The 26,507-nt window shown below is 34.1% G+C and overlaps 1 protein-coding gene across 3 annotated transcripts in view; it reads right to left on the bottom strand.

Moving 5' to 3' along the window:
- uggt2 (UDP-glucose glycoprotein glucosyltransferase 2) overlaps window positions 1–26,507 on the bottom strand; it is a 52,029-nt gene that overhangs the window by 4,319 nt on the left and 21,203 nt on the right. Inside the window, exons 23-39 of one of the 3 annotated variants that reach the window (XM_087267900.1) lie at window positions 22,632–22,763; window positions 19,670–19,812; window positions 19,471–19,566; window positions 16,699–16,801; window positions 15,544–15,623; window positions 14,034–14,223; window positions 12,897–13,055; window positions 12,652–12,737; window positions 7,940–8,024; window positions 7,739–7,821; window positions 6,480–6,503; window positions 4,176–4,274; window positions 3,997–4,081; window positions 3,121–3,303; window positions 2,704–2,864; window positions 1,024–1,138; window positions 326–442 (exon numbers count right to left, since the gene is read on the bottom strand). In XM_087267900.1, coding sequence (XP_087124026.1) covers window positions 326–442; window positions 1,024–1,138; window positions 2,704–2,864; window positions 3,121–3,303; window positions 3,997–4,081; window positions 4,176–4,274; window positions 6,480–6,503; window positions 7,739–7,821; window positions 7,940–8,024; window positions 12,652–12,737; window positions 12,897–13,055; window positions 14,034–14,223; window positions 15,544–15,623; window positions 16,699–16,801; window positions 19,471–19,566; window positions 19,670–19,812; window positions 22,632–22,763 — 1,941 coding nt within the window. Of the gene's footprint in view, window positions 1–325; window positions 443–1,023; window positions 1,139–2,703; window positions 2,865–3,120; window positions 3,304–3,996; window positions 4,082–4,175; window positions 4,296–6,479; window positions 6,504–7,738; window positions 7,822–7,939; window positions 8,025–12,651; window positions 12,738–12,896; window positions 13,056–14,033; window positions 14,224–15,543; window positions 15,624–16,698; window positions 16,802–19,470; window positions 19,567–19,669; window positions 19,813–22,631; window positions 22,764–26,507 lie in introns of all 3 variants that reach the window. The other 2 variants (XM_087267901.1, XM_087267902.1) reach the window with 2 other exon arrangements.

Genomic DNA, 26,507 nt, shown 5'->3' with positions numbered 1-26,507 from the left:
CTAGAGGCTACCAAATATCAGCACTTTGTACTGTGTACTGTATTGGTAATCTTGTTATATTTAGTAACATTCATATCCGGTCAAATCCAGTTTATGGAGGGCCGCAGCTCTGCACAGTTTAGTTCCAACCCTGCTTCAACACACTTACCTGTAGGTTTCAAAGAAGCCTGAAGGACTCAATAAGTTTGATCAGCTGTGTTTGAATAGGGTTGAAACTAAACTGTGCAGGGTTGCGGCCCTCCAAGAACTGGCTGACACCTGTGTACAAATGTCCCGCTGCTGTGTGCTTGTGTTGAATAGCAGTGTCGTGTGCATGTTAACTAACCAGATCTATGGTCTTGGCTGTAGTTTTGGAGTGGTCGTCACACCAGGTCTCGCACCACAGCCACTCCTGGGGCAATGACTTGATGGCAACTTGATGGATCATGTTGTTGGGAAGGTCCTGTTAGCATCAGACACCAATGAGAAACATTCAGTTGAAGTCAGAATTATTAGCCCCCCTGAATTTTTAGCCCCCCTGTTTATTTTTTCCCCCAATTTCTGTTAAACGTGGAGCAGTGTTTTTCAACACATATTTAAACACAATATTTTAATAACTAATTTCTAATAACTGATTTATTTTATCTTTGTTATGATGACAGTAAATAATATTTTGCTAGATATTTTTCAAGACACTTCTATACAGCTTAAAGTGACATTTAAAGGCTTAACTAGGTTAATTAGGTTAACTAGGGGAAAAAAAATTAGCTTAAAGGGGCTAATAATTTTTATCTTAAAATGTTTTTTTTATTAAAAACTGCTTTTATTCTAGCCGAAATAAAACAAATAAGACTTTCTGCAGAAGAAAAAATATTATCAAACATACTGTAAAAATGTCCTTGCTCTGTTAAACATCATTTGGGAAATGTTTAAAAAAAGAAGAAAAAAAAATCAAAGAGGGCTAAAAATTCTTACTTCAACTGTATATTACATGTAAGTGCTTGTCATGTGTTTTTATAATAAATAAATAGCAGATAGATTTACCTGGTCAAGGTTGGACAGGCTGTTGGGATCTTGGCTTAAGGCTTGATACTGTCCTCTCAGTCGGTCTCCAGCTGCGATCTTTCTGAACTTCTTCAAGTCCACCACATATAGTGCACTGGAGAGTAAAGAACACATTATATTACACATATCCTAATATTAAATGGTGTAGCAATCTATATCAAAGACGTATAAAAATATGATACACTGACATTAGTCATAAAAGGGAGAAATAATACACAAACTATGGCATTGATGAATAAAATGAATTGTGTCTTCTAAATAAGACTCGTTTAACCTGTCAATTAACACTGGAACTACCAGAGTTCTATAATTACTAGAATTACTATAGCGGTCATTCTGACTGTTTTCACATAAGACGTCATATTGGCTCATCATATTTTCCTTCAAAGCTTCTATTGAAATATTAAAATTAAGCTTTGAATGTCTGTTGTCATATTTAATGAAGTCATTAACCTAAAAATACAATCTTACTGGTAATGCAGCCTATTAATGTGTTGTTAGGCTACATTAGATCACCCCCAAATGTCCCCGCCACACTTTCATCTTCACAGGCAGGGGAGAATGCATTTTCGTGGCACAGAATTTGCTATTGTGAAAGACATGTCTCAAGTAAAGTTGTGTTTTTGCCATCAAAAAGTTGAATGTTTATTTTAGAAGGAAGCTGTTAGACAATAGAGGCACACATATTCAAAGTCACGTGGAATAGCAAGATGCATACGGCCATTTTGACAGCTATGATAATTAAAGGTAGAAATACTTATAGCTCTTTGAGGTTTTGCAATTTTTATAAAATAACAGTGTTATTAGAGATATATTTAGGAAAAGCCAGGGTATTATATATGCAGTATGTGGTTTTTATTTCAACAAAGTTTTTAAATGACAAAGATTAAAATGGTCAAAATGACTAAACAGTGTTACCTCAATTAATTTAGGTTTTGATAACCTGCTATTCTGAGATCTAAAATTTGGAGTGAACACATGCACACTAATGCAATTAATGCACATTAATGCATTTTAAAAAGGATGAGTTTAGCAGAAAGTTTTGAGGATTTCTCTACTTAAGTAGATAGTGCTTGGTGTTTGATTAATGCCTAAAGACACTGTAGACGTTCTTCAAAGGATCTTCTACGCCTATGACAGCTACTTTTTATAATAACTTAAACTATTGAAAGCTATTAGTTGCTAGTTAATTAGTTAAAGTTATTAGTAACTAATACAGTTATGCTAACGAATCAACTTGACTTTTCTGATTTTAATTGTAATGCAATAATGTGCATCTTTAGTAAGGCTGCTTTGAAACAATATTTATTGTGAAAAACGCTATAGAAATAAAAGTGAACTGAATAAACTGAATACCGAACTGAGAAGATGCAACCACATCGCTATTATTATCAGATGCTTTCTAAAAGTTTCTCACTCCTTCATTATTGTTGTTTATTTTGAGAATAAAAAAATAGCTTAAAGTAACGTATTTAACCCCTAAATGATGAATGAAAAGAACTTGATTGACCTTTACACATGACAGTATTTTTGTTTTGGTTTCCAAACTCATTTCAGCTTTGCTTCTATTCGGTTGCATCCAGGAAGGCTAAATTACCAAAGTGATCTTCTGTGTTTTCATCATGCTGTAATACAATAGCATATCTGTCCCAGTCTAACCTGATATGGTATCTCCTGTGTCCAAGATGGGAGGCCCAGTAGCCAGTCTTCCAGAAACGATATCCTTCCATCTCTTTTCGGCTGTCACAGAACGGCGTGTACCCATAGGGGGCGCCTTCAAGATCCAGATCCCTCAGCTCCTTCAAATCTGCCCTGACAATCTAAATAAACACAGAGTCATGTTTTGCCATTAGAGGATATCACTACATGCTAATGTGCTAAAAGAATTGAACCTGTGAATTCTCTTGAATGAAATCACTTGAAATTGTAAGACGTGTATTTTTAAAACCGAATTAGAGTTTGTAAATTAAACGTTCAACATGCATAAACATACCATCACTGTTTGAGCTACTAAAAATGCCAAGATGTGCATAATGTACAGAGGCATTGTTTGTGTTATGTCATTTGTAATGTCACCTGATCAGCATCAACAAAGATAATCTTGTCCACGGCAAGGGGGAAGAGCACATCCAGGAAGAGGATCTTGTAGCCCCAGATGATGCGCTGCTTTTCTGTCTGCTGGTGAAGCCACCGGGGCCATTTATACTGAACCAGCTCATACTGGAAACCATATGCCTTCGCCATGTGCGAGATGGTTTCCTGCACACATGCACACAACATGAGATACACTGTGGGGGAGAACATACTATAGAAGTCTACATCTTTTTTTCCTCATTTTAATGATTAATAAAGCATGCATCTGCACTGTCAGACTCTCGTTTTGTTCATAAAATTAAGATGGGTATAAATATTAGTATTATCATTTTATAGTTGTACTATTTTTTTTATCAAATCTATTATTTTATTATATACTCAAAGGCAAATTATTACATTTGTAAACAGAACATTTTTTTTTATTTTAATTAACCCATTACAGTATGTAGTCTCAAAGACTAGAATACACAACACATGTCACTCGGATAGGTTTGAGTGGGGAAAAGTGTAACGGTCAATATGGCAAATTTAGCCCATTAACAAGTTGTTAGTTAACATGCATATTACTAATATATAATCTAATTATTAACACATATTAATTATTCATTCTGAATGATCACATTAATACAAACACACAAAACACTATTATAACAACCTAACATACTATAAATATGCCTGTAACGAAGAGTTTAAGAGAGAACTTTTTAGCAGTGTGTTCATTAATGTAAAGTGTTGCCGTACATTTCCTTCTAAAAAAAACAAAACAAGAAAAAACATATGAACCTTGACTCTCATTAATGACCTCAGCCAATCAGACTGAATATAGTCAGAGCGTGTTGGGAATGAAGCTGGTCTCACCTTGAAAGAGGGGGAGAGGTAGTTTTTGAGGAACCAGAACTTGACAGGGGTTGTAGTGTGTCGGAGGACAGACAGCATCATTATTCTGAAAGAGGAAAAAGAGGACGTGGAAGACATGCAAAGTGTAGAAGATGACTCTGGCGCGGCTGCATTCAAAAACAATGGCGGCCTAACTGTACCTCAGGAATCGCTCATATAAATGTCCAGAGGCCACAGAGAAAATGTTAAGAACATCTTTCTTATTGTTGCCCTCATCCACACTCGGGCCACCAGAGAAGCTGCAAAACACCAAACATATACTTCAATGAACAGAAACACAGCTAATAACATTTGATGACAGAATTATGTGATCTATTTGTTGATTGTAATGGTTGTTATGATGTCTGTAAGATTTGTTTTCAATGTCTCCACGACTCAAGACTGCATTTCTAAATAAAACTGTGGACATTTTTAAATATTACAACTAAAACAGATGTTTCTTATGCTTCTTTATATTTTAGCAGTGCTGCTCTAGTCTTCAGTCAATTAATCTTTCAGAAATAATTCAAATATGCTTATTTGGTACTAAAGCAACATTTACATATATTGTTATTAATGTTTTTATGGCAACATAGATCCATCCTTACTGAATAAAAACACTTATCACTTTAAAAAAAAAAAAAAAAGACATGTAGTCAAAATGAATGATCAGTTCTACCTTTTTTTTTGTTTTGTTTTTTTTTACAAATATGAAATATGCAGCCTCTACTTACAGAAATAAACCACATCAACCATTCAGGAAAAACAAGATGGTTCATACTGTAATAGCCAAACTACTGACATTGTCCACTGGTTAACTGGAAAATATTTAAATACGGATAAAAAAAAGAAGCAGAATTTTAAGTAGAGGGGAAAATATTTAAACTGTTTACCAAACAGCTTAATTCAAAAGAGAGAAAAAAAAAACTCAGACAGACACAAATTTAAGCCCCATTTAATTGATGAATTTCATTGAATCAGATGGCAAAATACTGCATTTTTAAACGGATTAGTTCATCCTGAAATGAATACAAATTAGGATATTTTAGATGAAATCTGATAGCTCTCTCAACCTCCATGGACAACAACGTCCAGAAAAGTCCAGAAAAGACACCAAAAATGTTGTCAAAACATTTTATTTGACCTTAGTGGTCCAACTGTAATTATTCAAAGCTTCACAAACATTTTTGTGTGCCAAAAGGTGAACAACATTGCTTTTACAGTTTGTTTTGGCACCAAAAATTGTTTGTGGAGTTTCATATGATTACAGTTGAACCACTTATGACCAAGGTCAGGCATTTTTACTGTTTCTGCACAAAACTTTGTAAAAAGACTTGCAGATTAACTTTGAGAGTATAGCAATTAAAAACCTAAAACATGAAATAAAATCATATAGAAACTTGCATTTTAGATAAGATGAAGTTACTGAAATTAATATAACAATTGAATAAATATATATTTACACATTTACACAAGTAAATAAACCGATTCAATGGTGGGATAAAAAAAAACTGTAAAAATCTGTGTGCGCAGACAATGTTTTTAGTACCTTTTATGAACTTTGAACGTGTTCTGGTCCCTTGCTGACTATGGAGGGTCAGAGAGCTCTCAAATGTCATCTAAAACAGTGTTTCTCAACCATATTCCTGTAGGACCACCAGCTCTGCAAATTTTCCATGTCTCCTTAAGCAAACACACCTGATTCAGATCATCAGTTCATTAGCACAGACTAAAAGGCCTGTAATAGCTGTGACAGACAAAGGAGACATCCAAAACATGCAGTGCTGGTGGTCCTCCAGGAACGTGGTTGAGACACACTGATCTAAAATATCTTCATTTGCTCTCCAAAGATGAACAAAGGTCTCAGGGGTTTAGAACAGCATTAGGGTGAGTAATTAAAGTTATCTGGAAGAACTCTGCTTGATTGAGCTCGTTGTTTTTAAGGAGAGTTGTTAATGAAGAGTCTGTGGATCTATTAAGCAACTCAGTATGTTTGCTTATCTAAATGATCTAAATCTCTACCATTACCACAAAATAAGACAAGTGCCATCTGTAGCTTTCCACAACCTCCCTAGCCAAGATCTCACCTACTGCTTGCTTTGCACAGATATTCACATTAGATTTTTCACATTTTTTTAAATAACAAGCATCACACCTTGGGAACATTCCGGTCCCTCATTTCCTCGCTACATACTTTGGAAAAAGCAAGGTGAGACCAGATTAGCTGAATAACGTGGACTGGAGGTGATGTAACACTGCTGAGACAAGGTGGAAATTCGAAACAACCTGGCAAACTATTTCTAAATGTGGAGACCGATAGGTGTGAAAATCAAGCTGAGGGGAAACTCGAAGAAAAAGACAGATCACTGCTTGCAAACCGCTGTGTCAATTACTGATGCAAAGGGGGAAAATGAGTAAAAGCTGGGGGAAAAAAGAATGAAAAAAGTAGACATTAAGTTCCCTACCTCTTTTCCAAAGAACTCCACACACTTCACAAAGATAGGAATAAGCAAAAGAGACAGATATAATCAACAGAGCTGTTAATTAAAATGCAGACCCTCTGCACAAATATACAGTGCTCAGCATAATTGAGGACACCCCATTTTGAAAATAAATATTTTTATGAATTTCTCAGTGAATATAGGCAATGTATTTTGGTGCATTTAAACAAAACAGATTTATTAAACAAGATATATTTATTAAAATAATATTTTAGTCACCAAACACATTTAGAAATTGAAAGATAATACAATTAAACTCAAGCTAAATATTGCAAAAGAAATTCAACCTACAAAATTTCAACTACATTTTTCAATTTTTTTCTATAACATAAATTTAGGTGTACTAGTTTTTGGACCGTTATCATAAGTTATTTTGTTAGATCAGCTCCAGATTTGGCTTCAGTACCGACTAATCTAATGTATATGCACAAATATAATATTGTATAAGCTTCCTATTAAACATGAATTTAAAAGAGAGATTTGTGAGGAGTGTACTTATAAATGCTGAGCACTGTACACTACCGTTCAAATGTTGCAAGACTCTTCTATTTATCTACATAAATAGGCATCATAGATATCATAAATAGGTATTATTTCCACAAAAATAAATGATAATAATAACAACAATAACAAAACAGCACAACTGTTTTTAACATTGACAATATTAAGAAAAGCACCACATTTGCTTTTAATGATTAGTAAAGGATCTCATGATAGTAAAGACTGAAGTAATGATACTAAAAAAATCAGCTTTACCATCAATTAATTACATTTTACATATATTAATAAAACTGAAAACAATCATAATGATAATAATATCAGAGTTATAATAATAACAACAAGAATTTGCAAACCCTAAACCTTTGAACGGTAGTGAGTTTGTATTCACATCCACACAAACATTCATGGACAGGCCTACTCAGGATATGCAGATTTTTAATTTTATGCATTTTCCCACAGATTACAGAGATTTTAGCAGATTGAGACTGATTAATCAAATTAGCCAAATCAGATTTACTAAAAACAGACAATTTTTATTTTTTTGTAAAACTTTGTAAATAAAAGAAGGTCAATTTGCACAGCTACAGATTCTATGTAGGCAAAGCCTTATGCAGAATCTAATTAGGTGAAAGTGTTTTTTTATGATGATTTAGACATTCAAAGTGCTGTTCCCCTCTAGCTTTTCAAAATGTGATTAGTGCATCCAAAAACAACAAACTCACCTGGTTATGGAGTCCCACAGGCCTTTGGATTCAGCTCCCTCACTTAGAAGATCCTCATTGAGTTTGTCAGGTCTTTTCTGGACCTAAAATTTGAACAGATGTTGCTATTTTATATTGGTGCCTTCAGCTGGTGTTTTTATACGGAGCTTGTAAATACTGTTTATTAGATTGTGAGTTCTACAATAACGTCTCAATACTTACTCTAACTTTGATGATCTTGCTGTGGAAGCTGTTGAGCACCACAATGACATCTCCAGCATCGACAGGAGAGTCTGTACCATCATGCCTGAAACACACACACAGAGAACTATATCAACAAACAAAGAACAGTTAAAGTCAGAATTATTAGCCCCCCTTTGAATTTCTTTGTTTTTTTAAAAAAATATTTCCCAAATTATGTTTAACAGAGCAAGGACATTTTTATATTATCACAGCATGTCTGATAATATTTTTTCTTCTGGAGAAAATCTTATTTGTTTAATTTTGGCTAGAATAAAAGCAGTTTTTAATAATAATAAAAAAACATTGCAAGGTCAAAATTATTAGCCCCTTTAAGCAATTTTTTTTTTGATAGTGTACAGAACAAACCATAATTATACAATAACTTGCCTAATTACTCTAACCTGCCTAGTTATCCTAATTAACCTAGTTAAGCCTTTAAATGTCACTTTAAGCTGTAAGTGTAAATATTATTTACTGTCATCTTAGCAAAGATGCAAAAAATCATTGATTAGAAGTTTTTAAAACCATTGTTTAGAAATGTTTTAAAAAAAACCTCTTCTCTCTGTTAAACAGAAATTGGGGGAAAAATAAACGAGGGGTCAACTAATTCAGGGGGGCTAATAATGCTGACTTCAACTGTATATCTAAAGGAAACAAAAATATCTGCAACCCTACATTTATGAAGATTCCAACACTAGAAAAGTGTTAAGATGATGAACAACAAGTACATGAAGGAGGAGAAGGAAAAGAAAATGAATTTAAAAAAGGATGAGAAGACAAAAAGGGGGTGAATGTAAGAAGAAAAGAGAACAGGAAAAATATGGGGCTGAGAAGAAAGAATGAATGAATGAATGAACGAATGAATGTGAAAATTATCAAGAGAAAAATAATTTTTTCACAAGAAAGATGAAAAGGAGAAACAGATGAACAACAAGGAGAAAAAAAATATTATGAAAAGAAGGATGAGAAGACAAAGGAGGAGAAGAAACAGATGTATAAGGAAAAAGAGAAAACGAAAGAAAAGAATAGAAAAAAGACATGTTAAGACCAAGAAAACAAAGCAGCAAATAGAAAAGGAGATGAAAAACAGAGGAGAAAAAGAAGTATCCTGAGAACGAAAAGCAGAAGGACAAAGAGAAGGGGAAGGTGTGGAGGAGAAACAAAAGAAGGAGCAAAGGAGGTGAAGAAGAAGAGGAAACAAATAACTGAGGACGAAAAGAAAGATGCAAATGAGAAGAGACTAGGAAGTATGAAAGGCAGAAGGAGGAAGAAGGAGAAGAAGAATAAAAATGATGAAAAGAAGGGTTGGGATAAGCATGAGAAGAAGACAAAAGAGAAGAAGAAGCAGAAGAAGAATCAGGAGGAAGCAGGAGGAGTAAAAAATAACTTCAAGGAGGAAGAGATGAAGAGAAGAACATCAGAAACATAATATCATTTATTTTTGGTGATGGAGTGGACTTTTCTTTTACAACAAATTACCTGGGAATTAATGCAGCCAACTTAATGGCAAAAGACAAGTATTTATTAAAAATTCTTCTAGCAATCAGTAAGAAAGCTGTAACTCGAAGGTGGCTACAACTCGAACCCCCTACAAAATCTGAATAGTTGAATCTAACATTCAAAATATGGAGAGAATGACTTTTTCTTTAAAACTATAAATGGACAAATTCCTACAATATTGGGAGAAAATGATTGTACTTATGCCTTTAAACAATGTAAACTGATCTTTATATGCATTTGTTAATGTGACCTGTTAGGAAACATGTGACCAGTCGACTGTTCATTTAAGTTCTGATGTGTTTTTGTATTTATTATTATTATTATTATTTTTATTTATTATTTGTTTTTTTGTTTTTTTTTACCTTTTTCTATTTTTTCTTAAAAAAAAAATAGGAATAAAAATCAAGTATAAAAAAGAAACAACATCATAAGAAAAAGGAGAAACAAAGGAACAAGGAGGAGAAAAAGAATGATTATGAAAAGAATGAAGATGAGAAGACAAAGAAGAAGAAACAGATGTATGAGAAAAACAGAAAACAAAAGAAAAAAGACATAGCGAGACCAAAAAGACAAAACAGCCAAAACGAGAAGGAGATGAAAGACAGAAGAGATAGAGAAGTAGCCAGAGAAAGAGAAGCAGAAGGACAAAGAGAGTGGGAAGGTGTGGAGGAGAAACATAAGGAGGAACAAAAGGAGGTGAAGAAAAAAATACCTGGATAATAAGGAGGTTGCAGATGAGAAGAGAGAAAGGAAGAAAGTACAGGAGGACACAGATTAAGACAAAAAGGAGAAGAAAAATAAAAAAAATTATGAAAACGACAAACAAAAAGGACAACAAACAAGAACACAAATGAAATGAAGATGACAACAAGTAGAATAAAGAAAACAACGACAATAAAAATGGAGATGGAAAACAATAAAGAGGACAAAACACAAGGGAGGAGGATGAGAAGATGAGAAAGGATAACAAGAATGACAACAAGAAAACGATTAAAAAGAGGAAGATTTAATAGTCGAGAAAACTGAATATCACACTGCTCTGGAATCGCTCCAATTATTCTGATTCCTCAGCAGTGACTCACAATTCAATACTACATTTATTTGGGGCGTTCCTTTGTCAAGTTGCTCCTTTGTCTGAAACAAATTGTGATGACATTAAAAGCATGATAAATGTCCAGCGATACAGGACACAGAGTGCTGTGAGCTTCAGCATCCTAAATGAAACCCTGGATCCATTAGGCTGCGCTTCCTTACAGCAGGATATCAGTGAATTACACACTGAAGGAACACTGCCTTCCCATTCATTTAGCAGTCAGAAATGTGTGTGTGTGTGCGTGTCCCTTTCGTTTTGTGCCAGACCCCAGGCTGTATGAATAATTGCACTAGCAGTGTGAAAAATGACATCAGGCGCTAACTTTAACCTGCAGGAATGGGGTATAAATTTTATGGTCTACTATAATTTTAGAAGAATCCACAACTGTGTTTCTTTAAAGAACTTGTAAAACATGCACAATCATAAAATAGGAAATTGAAGACAGGCCTTATGGAGAGCATTTCTTTGTTTGTTTTTGTTTTGTATAGTAATGGTTTCTTTGTATTTACAGAATATTGCTAACAAATCCATTATGTCAGGTTGGACTACCAGAGCACTCATGTACTGATCAAATCTATGGGTTGAAAATATTCTAAATTGTTACAGAAACAAGATAAATGTGCAAAATTAAAAAGCTTGGAATATGAATTTTTTATGCACCATTTTTTTCAACAGTAATGCAATAATTATCAAAATTAAGAGTTAATCAGATTGTTATTAAAGGTGTATATTTATATTTAAATTCCATTTGTTTTAATTAATACAAAAAACAATTGAAGATTTCAGATGAATAACCCTACTTTTGAGGTGGCTTCTGAAATTTTCTTCTAAAATTAGATCATTTTTCTCAGCATTCTACACTACCTGACAAAGTATTGTTATCAATCCCAGTTGTAAGAGCAACAATTAATAACTTGCCTTCTAGTTGATCATTTGGAAAAGTGGCAGAAGGTTTTTCTGATGAATCATCGGTTGAACTGCATCTCAATAATCACAAATACTACAGAAGACCTATTGGAACCCACATAAACCAAAGATTCTCACAGACATCAGTCAAGTTTGGTAAAGGAAAAATCATGGTTTGGGATCACAAACAGTATGGGGTTGTGCGAGAGATCTGCAGAGTGGACGACAACATCAACAGTCAGGTATCAAGACATTTGTGGTGCCCACTACATTACAAACCACAATATAGGGCAAATTCTTCAGCAGGATAGCGCTCCTCATACTACAGCCTCCATATCAAAGTTTCTGAAAGCAAAGAAGGTTGAGTTGCTCGAGGATTGGCCAGCCCAGTCACCAGACATGCACATTATTGAGCATGTCTGCAAGAACACTTTCTTTGCCATTCCAGATGACTTTATTAATAAGTTATTTGAGTCATTGCAGAGATGTATGAATGCAGTCCACCAAGCTGATGGGAGTCATACACAATATTCATTCTTTTTCCACTGGACCATGACTTTATATTCTATACTGTACATTATTTCTGTTAAGTGACAAGACTTTTATCTAAGCAAAAGTCAGACCTTACTGTCCTAATTAAATAATTAGAAATCAAGGCACGATCATATTTTATTTTGGTAAAATAAGTGTAATCTAGAGGCTGTTACCTTTTAAATAAGCCACTTCTGATTCCAAATGATCAACTAGAAGTCAAGTTATTATTTGTTGTTCCTAAAACTTGGATAGGTGACAAGACTTTAAAGACAATGCAAAGAACCTATTATTTGCCATTAAACTGGATTTACTGAACATACACACAGGAGAAGAAAATTTCAGGAGGCATTTGGAGTTTTTTTCCGCCTGAACTTCTCAATTGTAAATAATCCCAAAGACTGCTTACTGTTGGAAAGTAACACATTTCTGAAGAATTTGTATAATTAGAGTAAATTTTGTTTTAAATAAATAAATTATAGAAAACAAACTTGTAAAATATATCAAAATGCTAAATAAAAATGTAAATCTTAGTTGAAATTCTCTTGAATATTGCAGCCTTGAAAACTATGTAGACTAAAAAAAATCTAATTAAATCTTGTGAACTGCAAACTTTTAAAAAGTAGTACAGAAATGTAAATCTAGGAAGAGAAAGACTCACGCCTGTATCTGATAGATGTCCTCAGAGCGGCCCTCGCGCAGTCTCAGGATCCAGGCACCAGGGTTTGCTTTCAACTGGAAATAGCCCTGTATTACAAAGCCATGAGTTAGTTTTGTGCTTTTCTGTTTGACATGAAGGTGAGTAAATAAAAACATTCATATTATTTTGGGTCCATGCATCTCTTTTACTCTTCATTTAAGATGTTTATTTAAGATTTATATGATGAGAAGAGGGGAGAAACCCACCAGGTTGGCCATGACGATGGTGTCATGCATGAGAGGCTCCTGTCTCATGCCCAGTGTGAACTGAAGCCCTCTGGGAGGCTGACCTGTGGACAGGTCAAAACAGTGGCCCTCCAGCAGCAGATACTCCAGCTCATACTCTGCATTCACCACACCGCTGACCTGACAACATACAACAAGAAAAACCTCATCCATTCAGATTCGTCACACTGACACTAAACATCTATTTTACAAAAAGTTTTGAATGGACAAATCAATTAAATCACTCCTAAGAAACATGTAGTTTGTTAGAAAAAGCCACACAAATAATTTTAAAGCTATGTACATTTAAAGAAATGGTGTAAAGACAACTGACACTGACATTGGTATTTACAGTGGTGTTTGCCCCTTACTGTTTTCTTTTTTTTTTGTTGCATGTGTCTCATTTTAATTAGTGTTAGGCTAAAATTAATCATGATTAATCCAATCCGAAAATAAAAGTTTGCTTTGACATAACATATATGTCTGTATTGTGTACATGTATTATGCATATATAAATGCACACCTGCATCCATGTATTTGAGAAAATGTTTATTTATATTTAGAGAGAAAATACATGTATATGATACAAATTATATACACATTTAAATATCTATCTATCTATCTATCTTTAAATAAATATTTATCTAACAAAATAAATATCTAGTTTTGTTTCTATGTATGTGCGTGCATTACATATACACAATGACTATATATAATACACACACATTTTTATATCAAATCAAATCTTTATTAACATGTTAAATATTTGCCCAGCACAAACTTTAATGTTTCAGTTCATCAAACAAATCTGAGATGAGTGAGCCAAAATTCATTCACATTGCTGGACAAAACTTGTTGCTGCTGAGGGTGGCCCAACCAGGTTTTAGTTTTAGGGGCAAAGACTTTTTTACACATGGCTATGAAGTTTAACATTTTGCTTTCCATTAATAATAAAACCTTCATTTTAAAACTGCATGATGTGTTTATTTGTGTTATCTTTTACTTATTTAAATTATTTTATGATCTGAAATATTAAAGTGTGACAAACATGCAAAAAAGAAGAAATCAGTAAGGGGCTAACCTACCATTGTATATAAATGCTGCATTAAGAGTTCATACCTCTTGTAGGTGGATGTTATCTAGATCATATGGGCTTCTGACGGCCTCCACCATCCAGCTCTCTGGGGTGATCATATTAAGAGTGAGCAGAGGGGATTCTGGGATTTCAGTAAAGCGAGCCATAGGGCCGGGGGAAAGGGAGTTGTTGCCAAAGAAGGAAACATCCGGCTCCAAAACATACTGATAAAAGCTGACAGAAAGCAAAAGAAAAAGACACAAACTGTTAACAAAACGAACCTACTAGAGGTGTGAACCACTAAGAAAATGATCAAGATAGTTTATTCTTCACAAAAACAATATGTAGTGCTTTTTCCCCCATTTCATTTTTTCCCCCCTGAAATTTATCTTAAACTAAATGTTTTACATAGAATTAAAAAGAAAGAGGAGACTATACAACTATACAAATTTAAAAGCGATAATTCACCAAAATTTACTCAGTTTTCCTCAAAATGTTCCAAACCCTTTTTTCCATTTTTCAAACCATTTTTTCAGTTAAACACAAAATAATATATTCTGATAAAATGTTAGAAACCTCTAGCCTTTTACTACCATAGTAAAAAAACAAACAGATTCTATGGAAGTCAACAGTTACTTGTGTATCAAAATAGCTTATTTTGTGTTTAACAGAAAACAAACTCAAACACGTTTGTCACAAGTGAAGGGTGAACAAATGATGACAGAATGTTAAGTTTTGGATGACCTATTCCTTTAATCATACCTGCCAACACACCTGTTTTTCCTGGGAGTCTCTTGTATTTCAGAGCAATCACTCGCCACCCACCCATATTGTTATTTCTCCCTGTAATTTAACCCCACCCCTGGGTCGCCAACTTTGGTATAGTATACGATCGCAGTGGTCCCCCGAAACCTGATCCACAGTACAGTTACTAACACCACAGTACAATTACTAACCCTTGTTATTCAGTCAAACACCCGGTCTCCCAGAAATTCACAGACAAATGTTGGTAGGTAAGCCTTTAATACAACTTTATACAATTTCAAATCAATCAGCTTATAAAATAAAACATTTATAGTTGCTGATTATTGCTTTCAGTTACACTTTTTCCTATTTTTTCATTATTTTTAATAAAGTAGAACTGTGTCTTACAGAATGAAGTCACAAAAATGTATCCAACTTACCATTATTGTCTATGAAAAGCAGGTGCATTTAAAGCAGCGGTGCCAAAATATCATTCATCACATCCTTTTTTTAATATACCTAAGCTCTTACTAGGACTTTTCACAATGTAACACATTTCTAAGATGGTGCATCAGCCCAGATAGTTTTTCAGTAAAGTGTATCTTGTATGAAAACCTTCTGAATTCTGACTAAAATCTGTCAAATTCAGTTTTTTAAAATGTATATGCACATAGCTACTTTAGGAGAAATATGTGGTATCTGTAGAACAGCACTGACTGCTATCCTGTATGAGCATATGTGTGTGTGTGTGTGTGTGTGTGTCCTCCTGACGCTCTCAGAGCTAAAGTTTAATTAAGCTTTCGCTCTCACCTCTTCAGGGGCATCTCAGACAGCTTGGCTCGACAGTTCATGAACACCTGCACTTTCATATTGACCACTTGACCAAGCACCTGCAACACACACACAGAGGAGAAGGTTATTACTCACACACACATATTCTCACAAAAAACAGCATTCAGGAGGGAAGACTACAGGTCACGCTTCACAGGAACACAAACACACAGGTAAGTCAGTTGCACATTTATAACTCTTTTTGATTTAAAAATGCAATTATATATATATATATATATATATATATATATATATATATATATATATATATATATATATATATGTATGTATAACAGATCTTTAAGCATCCACAAACTGTAAACATTAAGCAAGTTGAAAATGAAGAGCTTGCTTCCTGAATGCATGAACTGATAATATGCATATCTTGAATACTTTGGGTATGTATGTTTGTGCGTTTATATTATCTAATAGCATTCATATGCACTGATCATTATAATTACATATTTCAACTATACAAAAACATATTTTGATTTAAAAGAGTCTCATTACAGCTTTATTAGCCATCACATTACTTTATTTTACTTTTAACTCACAGGACACAGATTTTAGCTAGTAATATTTCATATTATGTTCCAAGTTATTAACAGTAACAAACTAACATGACTCTCTAAAAGTCTACATTCGGATTTTTCAATTAGACTGATAACAAACAGAAAAAACTGATACAACAAATATGATAAAAGGTTGTCTAGATTGAACCTGGCAGATAGCAACTTTTTTCTTCCTTTCAAATTAATATTTTGTGTCCAGTTATTTACTTGCGTATTACAAAATTCATTGTTACGGCCCTTTTTTTTTGCATTCAGAATACATGTTACCAGTTCATGCATTATTTGGAACTTTTTAACATTACTTATGTTCAACCTAATTCTTTCAACTGCACACAATGTGAAAGCGTTCGGCAAGCTATTGTGCAAGTAAGGGAACTAAAAACATACCCACAACCTAAATACAACAATGTTTTTTTCCACTGAGTTTTTGAAGAAAAAAAGCACTGGGCACCTGACCAGAGTTAATCTTTCAAGTCCACATGCTTTGAGGAACTAGCTGAATCACAGCAAACAGATGCCTGAGGTACAATGCATTCTTTAATATCACTAAAGTTGTACATACAACCAATAAAGGAGCCAACTTCTGTGCTTCTCTGGTGAGAGGATCCACAATAGCAACAACGTCATAGAAGACCTCATCCTCTCTTTGTGCCAGATGAAGAACACTGTTAAAACAAACATCTGGTCAGATCGATACAGTTGAAGAGAAAGTATATATTGAATTTATTAGATGAACTGGAGTAGAGGTTTTTAAGGAACTGATGATTACAACGTACTACTTCAGTGGCATAAGTAGATTTTAATGGCATAACTTTTTTTTAGCATTTTTTTAAAAAACATTGTCAAGTTGAAGACAAAAGTTTTTTTTTATTATCATTATGAATCATTATTAAAAATACTACTTCCACTATCAATAATAGTAATAATAATAGTAATAATAATAGTAATAACAATAATACACAAATGAAATCTAAAATATAAAAAAAAAACTCTTAAAGGGATAGTTCACCCCAAAATGAAAACTGTCATATTTGTAAAAGGTAATCTTAAATAATAATGAAATATGATAAGAGGGTGGGACATACTGTACCCCCTCCCCTTTTAAAAAAACAGCCAATAGAGTTTTACTTTATCAGTGATAGTGGTTGAGCTCAAGTGCATCAAATGAAGAGTCTCTTAGAGGGGGCGGGGCACGTCAAATACTAGAGAGCTTTTGATTGGGCATAATTTGATGAGAAAGGCATGAGATGAATTGAATAAAACTTCACCCATTTAGGCGGACGTGACAAACTACAAGCTTTACATGGTTATATCAGTTTTATTTCTTATAAATGCAAATTTTTTGGAGCACACTAGCTTATAGATATCCTAAAAACAAACAATACTGTTACTAACATCTAAACCACTTTATTTTAATTTCATGGAACCTTTAAACACACAAAAAAGCTATGAAATTGTTGGAAACCTGTAATGTAAAGTACTGTATTTTTTTATTTAATGCCATGTCTCCAAGCAAGGCTATTTTTGTTGGAAACCTGAATCCATTGACTTTAATGTTGGGTTTTCCTAGTATGGAAGTCAATGATTATAGGATTTCAGCTTTCTTGTTTGGTTTCTCAACAGAAGAAACAAACCCATAAACTGCAAACTGAGTAAGCACAACTTTAGAGTGAACTATCCCTTAAAGTGATGAAAAAAAAGACACAAATAATAGTTGTCATACTGTCAAGATCAGTCGATTCCACAAGAGTGATGCCATCTATACTGCCCAATAATGTCATAAAACTCTTTCCAGATGTACCAAAACACATGAATTTAGTTTTTCAAAAACTTTTTTTTGCTCCCAATTTGCATACTATCCATTTTGAATAGTATTCAAAATTAGATTCAGTGTTTCTCAGATCATAGCATGTTGAAAGAAGTATTCTAAAGTTTACCCAGATGGTCTACTATTTCCAGAAGAAATTTGAAGTGCAAATTAGTGTTTACTAATATTGCCCACAATACATTTTGTGTTGGATTAAAATGACAACCGCCGGTAAAGAGTGTTAACAAACCACAAACACGGCAGATGGGGAGACTTGGGTAAAGATGTTCAAATGATAGTTAATTAATATCTAATCTTTCCGTGCTATATTTCATCTGGAACAACAATGTGAACTGTGAAGACACACTCTCTACTTTCCATATGCCCGGAGAAGACAAAAACAATAACAACAACAAAAACATAGACTTGTCATAGCATTTATATGTTGCTGCTCTCGGGTGATTTGAAGTGCTTCTTATATCCTCACTTTTAAGTGTTGCTTTGGATAAATGTGTCTGGTAAACAAATAAATGTAAATGCTATTAAAAAGTGTTTAGTCATTAAATCCTGAATGCAGAATTATGCAAACATTAATTCTGTTCTAAAAAAGAAAGGAGATTTATTTGCATCCTGCAATCCCGAGAATAGTAGATTAACATGCTGCTGCATCTCCAATATGCAAAGAAATTAAATATGAATTAAATTATGTGACAAGATGACAACGAGAAAGTAGTGCATTCCAAACCTTTCATTCTCTCTTGTTTTACACTCAAGTTTGTACATTTACTCCACCAAAAGGTACATATTATACAGGTGGGACAGAATACATTGTCAAAAAAATTGTTTGTGCCCATAAAATTGATTTGTCTTGACAAAACTTAAAGGGATTATTAGTTTTTACAATTTTAAGTGGATCGAACATAAAACAAATAAGATAACCCTGCTAAAAACCTCAAGATTTGTGTTGTTTCAGCTAATTTCAAATAAGTAGTTTGTACAAACAGCAAACGTCGTTTTTTTGAGTGTATGAGCACATTGAGATGCAGCAGTAATCTTTTCTAAGGCAAGATATGAGGTCATCCCTATGGACACACCAGTACTTTCTTGTTTTTTCCAAGAACATGCAATTACACATTTAGCTTCCAGCAAACAGAGAATTGACAAAAACCTTTCATGGTTGGTGATGAATGGCATAAATAATAGCAGGAGATGTTTACAGCCACAGCAACTCGGCTGGGTTTCTACATATGTAGCTGACTCACATATTCACAGAGCGAGTTAGCTGACCATTTTGGATGGACAGCTTGTGATTTTCTTTCAGAGCCTTTCATTGAAGAGAAAGAACGGACTGAAAGAAATGATGCGTTCACAAAGCAGACTTCTCCATCACTGTAGCTTATGTATGCAACCATGTTATTTTCTATGGTCTGCAGTATTGGAGTCTGGTGAAATATATCAGGGCGAAGGTATTAATTTGCTTCTCAAAATTGGAAAGCTCAATTTGCAGGGGAAATCTTAGCACTGCACCTGTGTTTGTCCTTCAGAAATTTGACATCTTTTCTGGCTTCTCCTTTAGGCGATGAAGAGAGGAGAGCATCCACTTTCATTATTAGATCACTGGCCCTGTAAAGAGCAATAACTGGTTTTTGGTTTTCATCTCACAAACAAATAAGCTGACATCTACAGATATGTTGGCTTGGGGTGGCAAACAAAAACAATAGCCTACTTTTGGGCACTGAAGTTCATTTGCTTGATCTTGGATTTAATCTTTTCTGCTGAGGTGCGAAGTGTGATCATTTCAAGCAGATGGAAATCTTCCACACTGAACACTTCTTCGTTGTCGTCTTTGTCGTCCAGCAGGCCTAGGATCTAGTGAAGAAATTAGACATATGAGCTAAAAATGTTAAGTTCAGGGCACATCACACAGGCCTTGGCTTTAAGTAGTCAGTTACTATGCCCTTTTGTACAATGACAAACTTCTACACTGAGAATCTTTATAAACCAAACATATCCCCAAGAGGAAGTCATTTATATGCATGGCAGACCATTTTTAATGCAAATCAAAGCAAGGCTTACTGCCAGACTGTCGTTCTGGCTTTTAAAATACATGTTTTTCACCCTGAATACGCTCTTATTTTTTAACACAATATACTGTATTCAGGTTAACCAGTTCTCAGTTTCTTGCCAACTTTATTTTTTTATCTGTACATTTTTTATTTGGCTTGTCATTTGCATAGATTTAGCAAGCAAACATGCTACATTTACTCTGTTACTGTTTAGAGCCAGTTAAACTTTCAATTTTTCATAAAAAACATTACATTTTATAATTATACTTTGAGTTAATTTATTTATAAAGCACATTTAAAAACAGTCACAAGACTGACCAAAGTGCTGTATATAAATCAAAGTAAAATATAAAGACTATAAAAGAATATAAAAAAAAATATAGGTTAAAAGGAAACAATTGAATACATTTAAAAATGAAGAGGTAGAAAGGATTATTAAAATAATATTAAAAAGCCAAGCTAAATAGGTACGTTTTATGAGTGGTTTAAAAATAGATGGTAATGGAACCATTCTAATCTTAAGGGATAAAATGTTCCATAACTGAAGATCCGCCACAGAGAAAGCTCTTATAATATAATACAATACAATACAATACAATACAATACAATACAATATACTATAATATAATATAATATAATATAATAATACATTTATCAGGGGTCGCCACAGTGGAATGAACCACCTACTTATCCAACATATGTTTTAAGCAGCGGATGCCCTTCCAGCCGCAACCCAGTACAGGGAAACACCCATACACTCACATTCACACACACATTCATATACTACAGTCAATTTAGCTTATTCCAGAGGTGACCAAACTCGGTCCTGGAGGGCCGCTGTCCTGCATAGTTTAGCTCAAACTTTCTTCAACACCTGCCTGGAGGTTTCAAGTATACCTAGAAAGAGCTTGATTAGCTAGTTCAGATGTGTCTAATTGGGGTTTGAACTAAAATATGCAGGACACCGGCTCTCCGGAGTACCCGGAGGAAATCCACGTGAACACGATGAAAACATGCAAACTCTATACAAAAATGCCAGCTGACTCAGTTGAGGTTCAAACCAGCGACCTTGTTGCGAGGCGACAGTGCAAACCACTGAGCCACCGTGTTGCACTAATATAATACAATATACAGAAAAATGATTATCACTTATATTAAAAATTATCACTTTTATAAGCTGATTGAGATGCTTAATTCAATACATATGTGTGTGTTTTTTAATAAAATAAAAAAGTATACTTATAAATAAAAAGCAGTATTATTGTTATTATACAATTATTATTCTAAATAAATAAAAGAAATTAACTTAACTGGAAAACAATCTAAAGACACATATGGAGTGATGTTAAGATAATTTAAGAAATGTTTTGCATGAATTTTAATTTCATTAGAATGAAATTCTATAAACAATTCTATAGAATAAAAAAGATGTTTTATAGAATTATCTGTTGTGTGCCGTCTTACCCGACTTATGGCCGAGAATTAGGTTTATTAAGTCTTACCTCCCTGACTCATCATCCCTCCTTTTTGCTTAATACAAAAAATCTATCAGGAGCCATGCTTATTATAAATAAGATCACCATCATATAATACAATTTGTCGACTTGCAGCAGTCACTGCGTGCCGACACCTTCGCAAAAAAGACAGTATCACAGTTTTTTTTTTTCAGCCTGCATGTTCACAACTGGGACTTTCACCGGGAGCATGAGGCGCGCAGGTATGGGTTTTTTGTGCACATGCTCAGTTTGCTTTTAGATTAAAGCACATTGCTTTCATTAGTGTTGATTGAGTTGCACATAGGGAATAATTTCTTTACTCTGGGAATATCACTCTTAATAAATACACTTGCATATAAAGTAAAACATACCTCAAAGCATTTAGTGGGGCACTGGTGATTTTGACAGAGAGATGTGGCCCAGTAAATGTGGTCTAGCAATGCCCCAGCATATGTCTCTATATCTAACATTGCATGTAACCTTGCATCAAAAATAGAATATTATTGTAATTTTATTTAATTTAAAATATGGAATAATGCATATTAAAAATATCTTAAAATCTTAAAATTATTGTTATATAAACAAATATGTAAAAACTGTTAAATATTTATAAACATAACACCTAATATTAAATAACACTTTTTAAAATATTAACTATATATGCAACATTTTAGCTAAGAAAAGCAGAAATGAGGCAACCACAGCTCTTTCAAAAAAATATTAAATTCTGGGGATCACGCTGATGTTTTGGAGAATGATGGGGCGTGTCACTGCAGCTTCAGGCTGTGGCCATTTTGTGCTTGTCTGTCAACAAAGACTGTGCTGAGAAAGCAGAGCAATATGACAGTCCTGTGGCTCTATGTGACCCATAACCCCTGCAGCAAAGGATTCTGGTGAATTAATGCTAGGCTTCATCTCCCACCTCACAGGTCAGGACAGGCTATGCAAACCGCTTAATACTGACTCAACAAAATGAGCAGCCCCATCTGAGGAACCAACTGGTCAGACCTTACAGTTCAGACTATTCATCATTCAGATCAGCAGCCCGTACTGTAGGCCATTAGGTTATAAATGATTTCATAACTTCTATGGAAATTATCTTTTTAGGTGTCTAAAGGAATCTCACCCTGCCGTTGCTGACCACAGCTCTTTGTCCTGCTTGGAGCTTTAACACTTCCCTACAGTACTTCTGCTGGCTGTGCAGGAAATCCACCTCCATCGTGTTGAACTTCTTCTCAAAGGCATCATGGTCCATACCCTATAAGACAAAAGACACACTTAATACAAACAAACAGGTGGTTTATACAATGAAAGAAGAAACAAACAACAGTATGAGTGACAGACAGAGAGAATATGAACTAACAGAGAACTGACAGAACAGACAGACAACAGATTAGTGACTGTTGAATCAATATACAATGACATTGTCAATCATCGATGGCTGACAGACATAAATCTTGCAGCCAACATTGGGATTCCAACAGCAACAAACCACATCCAAAAAAAACTGCACTGTTTACACCAGATTTTTAGTGTTCTATCCTATCTCAAGAAGTAAACAGAATGTCAAGTGTCCTTGTCCACTTTACACCACATCAAGAGGTGGTAGAAAATGCATTTAATAGGATTATTCTTATAGCACAGGTGTCAAACTCTGCAGCTCTGCACAGTTTAGCATAAACCCTTATTAAACACACTTGACCAAGCTAATCGAGTCCTTGTGTAAATGGGTTGAAGCAGGGTCGGAACTAAACTCTGCAGGGCTGCAGTTTACACCCCTGTATTACAATGTAGATGTGCACATGGTTGAATGAATTCAAACAGCTGTTAAACACCACCTTCTCTCCACCTGCTCAAACTAAATCTAAAACAAAGCGGAATGCGTTTTTGAAGCATGCTGCCCAGATGGATTTAAACTTTGCCTTTTATGATTAAGTTGTGTGTTGAAGGCCAAAAATGTATTAAACAGAACGTTCTCTTACCAGTCCTGATATTTATTTGCCAAATATTTGCCTACGAATAAGATTTTTAAAAGAGGCTACAGCAGCATCATTCTCTTCAAACCGCAAATGTAACGCTGTGCATGTGAAGATCAAATCTTCTTGATGAGATAAAGTTTTATAAATGTTTTATTTAATGGGTAGTCATTAAAATGCTGATAATAATTGTATTATGTTCAAAGCAACAACAATGTGATTTTAGCCTCCAAAACTTGGATGATTTTGCATGTGTTGCTGTTTTTTCCCATTATTATTAATACAATTATTTTGATGTTCTAAAATATATGCTTAATGAATTTGTTAAAGATGTTAAAATATGTATACACATGTATTACAAATTGCCCCAAAACCAAGATATCATCATTCATTGCAATGTTTTACATTAAACATTGTATATGATGCCTTATGGGTTGACAATGGAGTGGCAGAAAAACAAACAAACAACAGACAGAAAAACAAACTAATGGACGACCAACAAAACTAATGAACAACATACACTGAATGACAAATATAAAAAATAAAATAAACAAGTGAACGAATTATACTATATAAAATAACTTACAAAAACTACAAAAATAAAGTCAGATAGACCAAATGAGAATGGAAGAACACACAACATAATGACAATGAAAAGAACTAATGGCAGAAAAGAAAACAAATAAAAAATACCCCCAAGAAAACAAATGAATAACAGATAAGAACAAATAAATGACAAACAGAAAATTTAACAGACAGTAAAAACAAACAGTCAAGACAAACAAACAACAAATTGAATGAATGAACAACAAACAGAATGACCAAACAAAAACAATTAATGATCAAATGACGAAACTGATATAGATGGCAGACAGAAACAAAACAATGGATCGACAGAACAAACAAACGACAGACAGAACAAAAACAATGATAGACTAAACAAACGGACAACAGACAGAACAAAAATAATGATAGACTGAACAAACAGATGACAGACAGAACAAAAACAATGATAGACTAAACAAACGGACAACAGACAGAACAAAAATAATGATAGACTGAACAAACGGACGACAGACAGAACAAAAACAATGATAGACTGAACAAACGGACGACAGACAGAACAAAAATAATGATAGACTGAACAAACAGATGACAGACACAACTAAAACAATGATAGACTGAACAAAAAGACGACGAACAGAACAAAAATAATTATAGACTGAACAAACAGATGACAGACAGAACAAAAACAATGATAGACTGAACAAACAGACGACAGACAGAACAAAAAAAATATATATAGACGAAAAAACAGATGACGGACAGAACAATGATAGACTGAACAAACAGATGACAGACAGAACAAAAACAATGATAGACTGAACAAACAGAATAAAAACAATGACTGAAGAGACAGAATAAGCTAACGAGCTAGTAAGCCAAGTAAAAGTAAAAGTAAGACAAGCATAGTAAAAATGTGAATAGAAGAAATCGATTGGCTCATTAGTTAGTTTTCTGATTACACTGCAACCAGAAAATAGTCAATCAATAAGCTATTGACAACAAAAGGGGGCACATTTCTGCAAGTGCACTCATTAGAGCTTTCTGAGAGGAACATTAAATTGGCCAGACCTATGAAAAATGTGTCGCCACCAGAGACCGTGTAGCACTAATCAATCATTAAACATTTTCATTTATCAGACTTGTAATTAAAAATGGCTTCAGTGTCGATACCAAATCTCGTGTGTATGAGCAGCGCAGAATCAGATTATTAGTGCTTCCAACATTTGGCCCACATGAAAAGAAATGCTAATATCAGCACAACACCTCTCCCTGCCATCCAATAATAGAGCCATTAAAGGTCTCGAGCACAAACTCTCAGGAAACCAGAAATCTCTTTCCCCACACATTTTCATCTAATAAAACTAGGAATGCTGGGCTGGACGGAACACTTTCTTTTATCTTATATGTTACGATGGAAATAAATAGAGAGAGCAGGATGGAGAAAGAAAGAGAGAGACAATAAAATAAAAAGAAGACAGAAAGAACCAAAAGAAAGCTCTACATGTGCCTGACAGACCAATCTATCTTTCTGAGGGTAGCAATACCCTGTCAATAAGACCGTAGATTAGGACTGTGGCTATACAAGGTGCAGAGCAACCATTCCCACAAATGCAGTTGTCTATAAGTCAGAGAAAATTGCATGTGCCTGAGTGGTTTCCACTGGATGTTGTGATGGGGTATAGGAACAACACAGAAAAGGAGAGACCCTGCTTGTGTCATTTTATCAAGGCGATGACAGGAGGAATTTATAAAAGTTGTATTTGATTTCTTGGGAAGACACAAGCCTTCCAGACGGTAACAGGTAGACTGCACAGCACACAAGCTATTATATGCCAAGAAAACACTTTATATAAAAGCAAAAAGCTTGAAGAAGTAGCGGAATATAATAGTTTTGCAATAAAGTGATGTAGAAGCTTTATATAAAGGTAATATTTTCTATTACACCTTTAATAATTAATAGTAAAGCTAATGATGCACAATGTGTCACATTGATTATTCTAATTATTCATAACAGACAGATATAATACATACATCTGTTGATACTGGTTATTTGTTTATGCTCTATTGCCATATTTATATTCCCTCAATTAGATTGTACTGTCATCAAAAGCTTATCTGTAATTAATAAAAAAACACTACTAATTTCATTGAAGTATAATTTTTTAAATAAATATCTATTTTTTATATTGTTCATTATAAGCCTGCGCTGTATAAATGTATAGTATTTGAACAGAATACTACAGTATGCTAATAGCGTACTATATAGCATTTTTTCCCTGAAGTTTCACTTTAGTTTATTGTCTGTACAGAGGTTCTGGGAAAATATTAATATTTGACGCTGGCATACAACATACAATTACAACATACATACACTATACATGCCTCTAAGATATATATATAAAACACATATTACCCTATCCCCACTACACTAAAAACAACAAAAAAATACCAAATTCAAC

The sequence above is a fragment of the Danio rerio genome, chromosome 9 (assembly GCF_052040795.2).
Source record: "Danio rerio strain M-AB ecotype USA chromosome 9, GRCz13ab, whole genome shotgun sequence".
NCBI classification, from domain to species: domain Eukaryota; kingdom Metazoa; phylum Chordata; class Actinopteri; order Cypriniformes; family Danionidae; genus Danio; species Danio rerio.
Note: the sequence above shows the minus strand (reverse complement) of the source record. Positions and strands in the feature narration are given on the sequence as shown.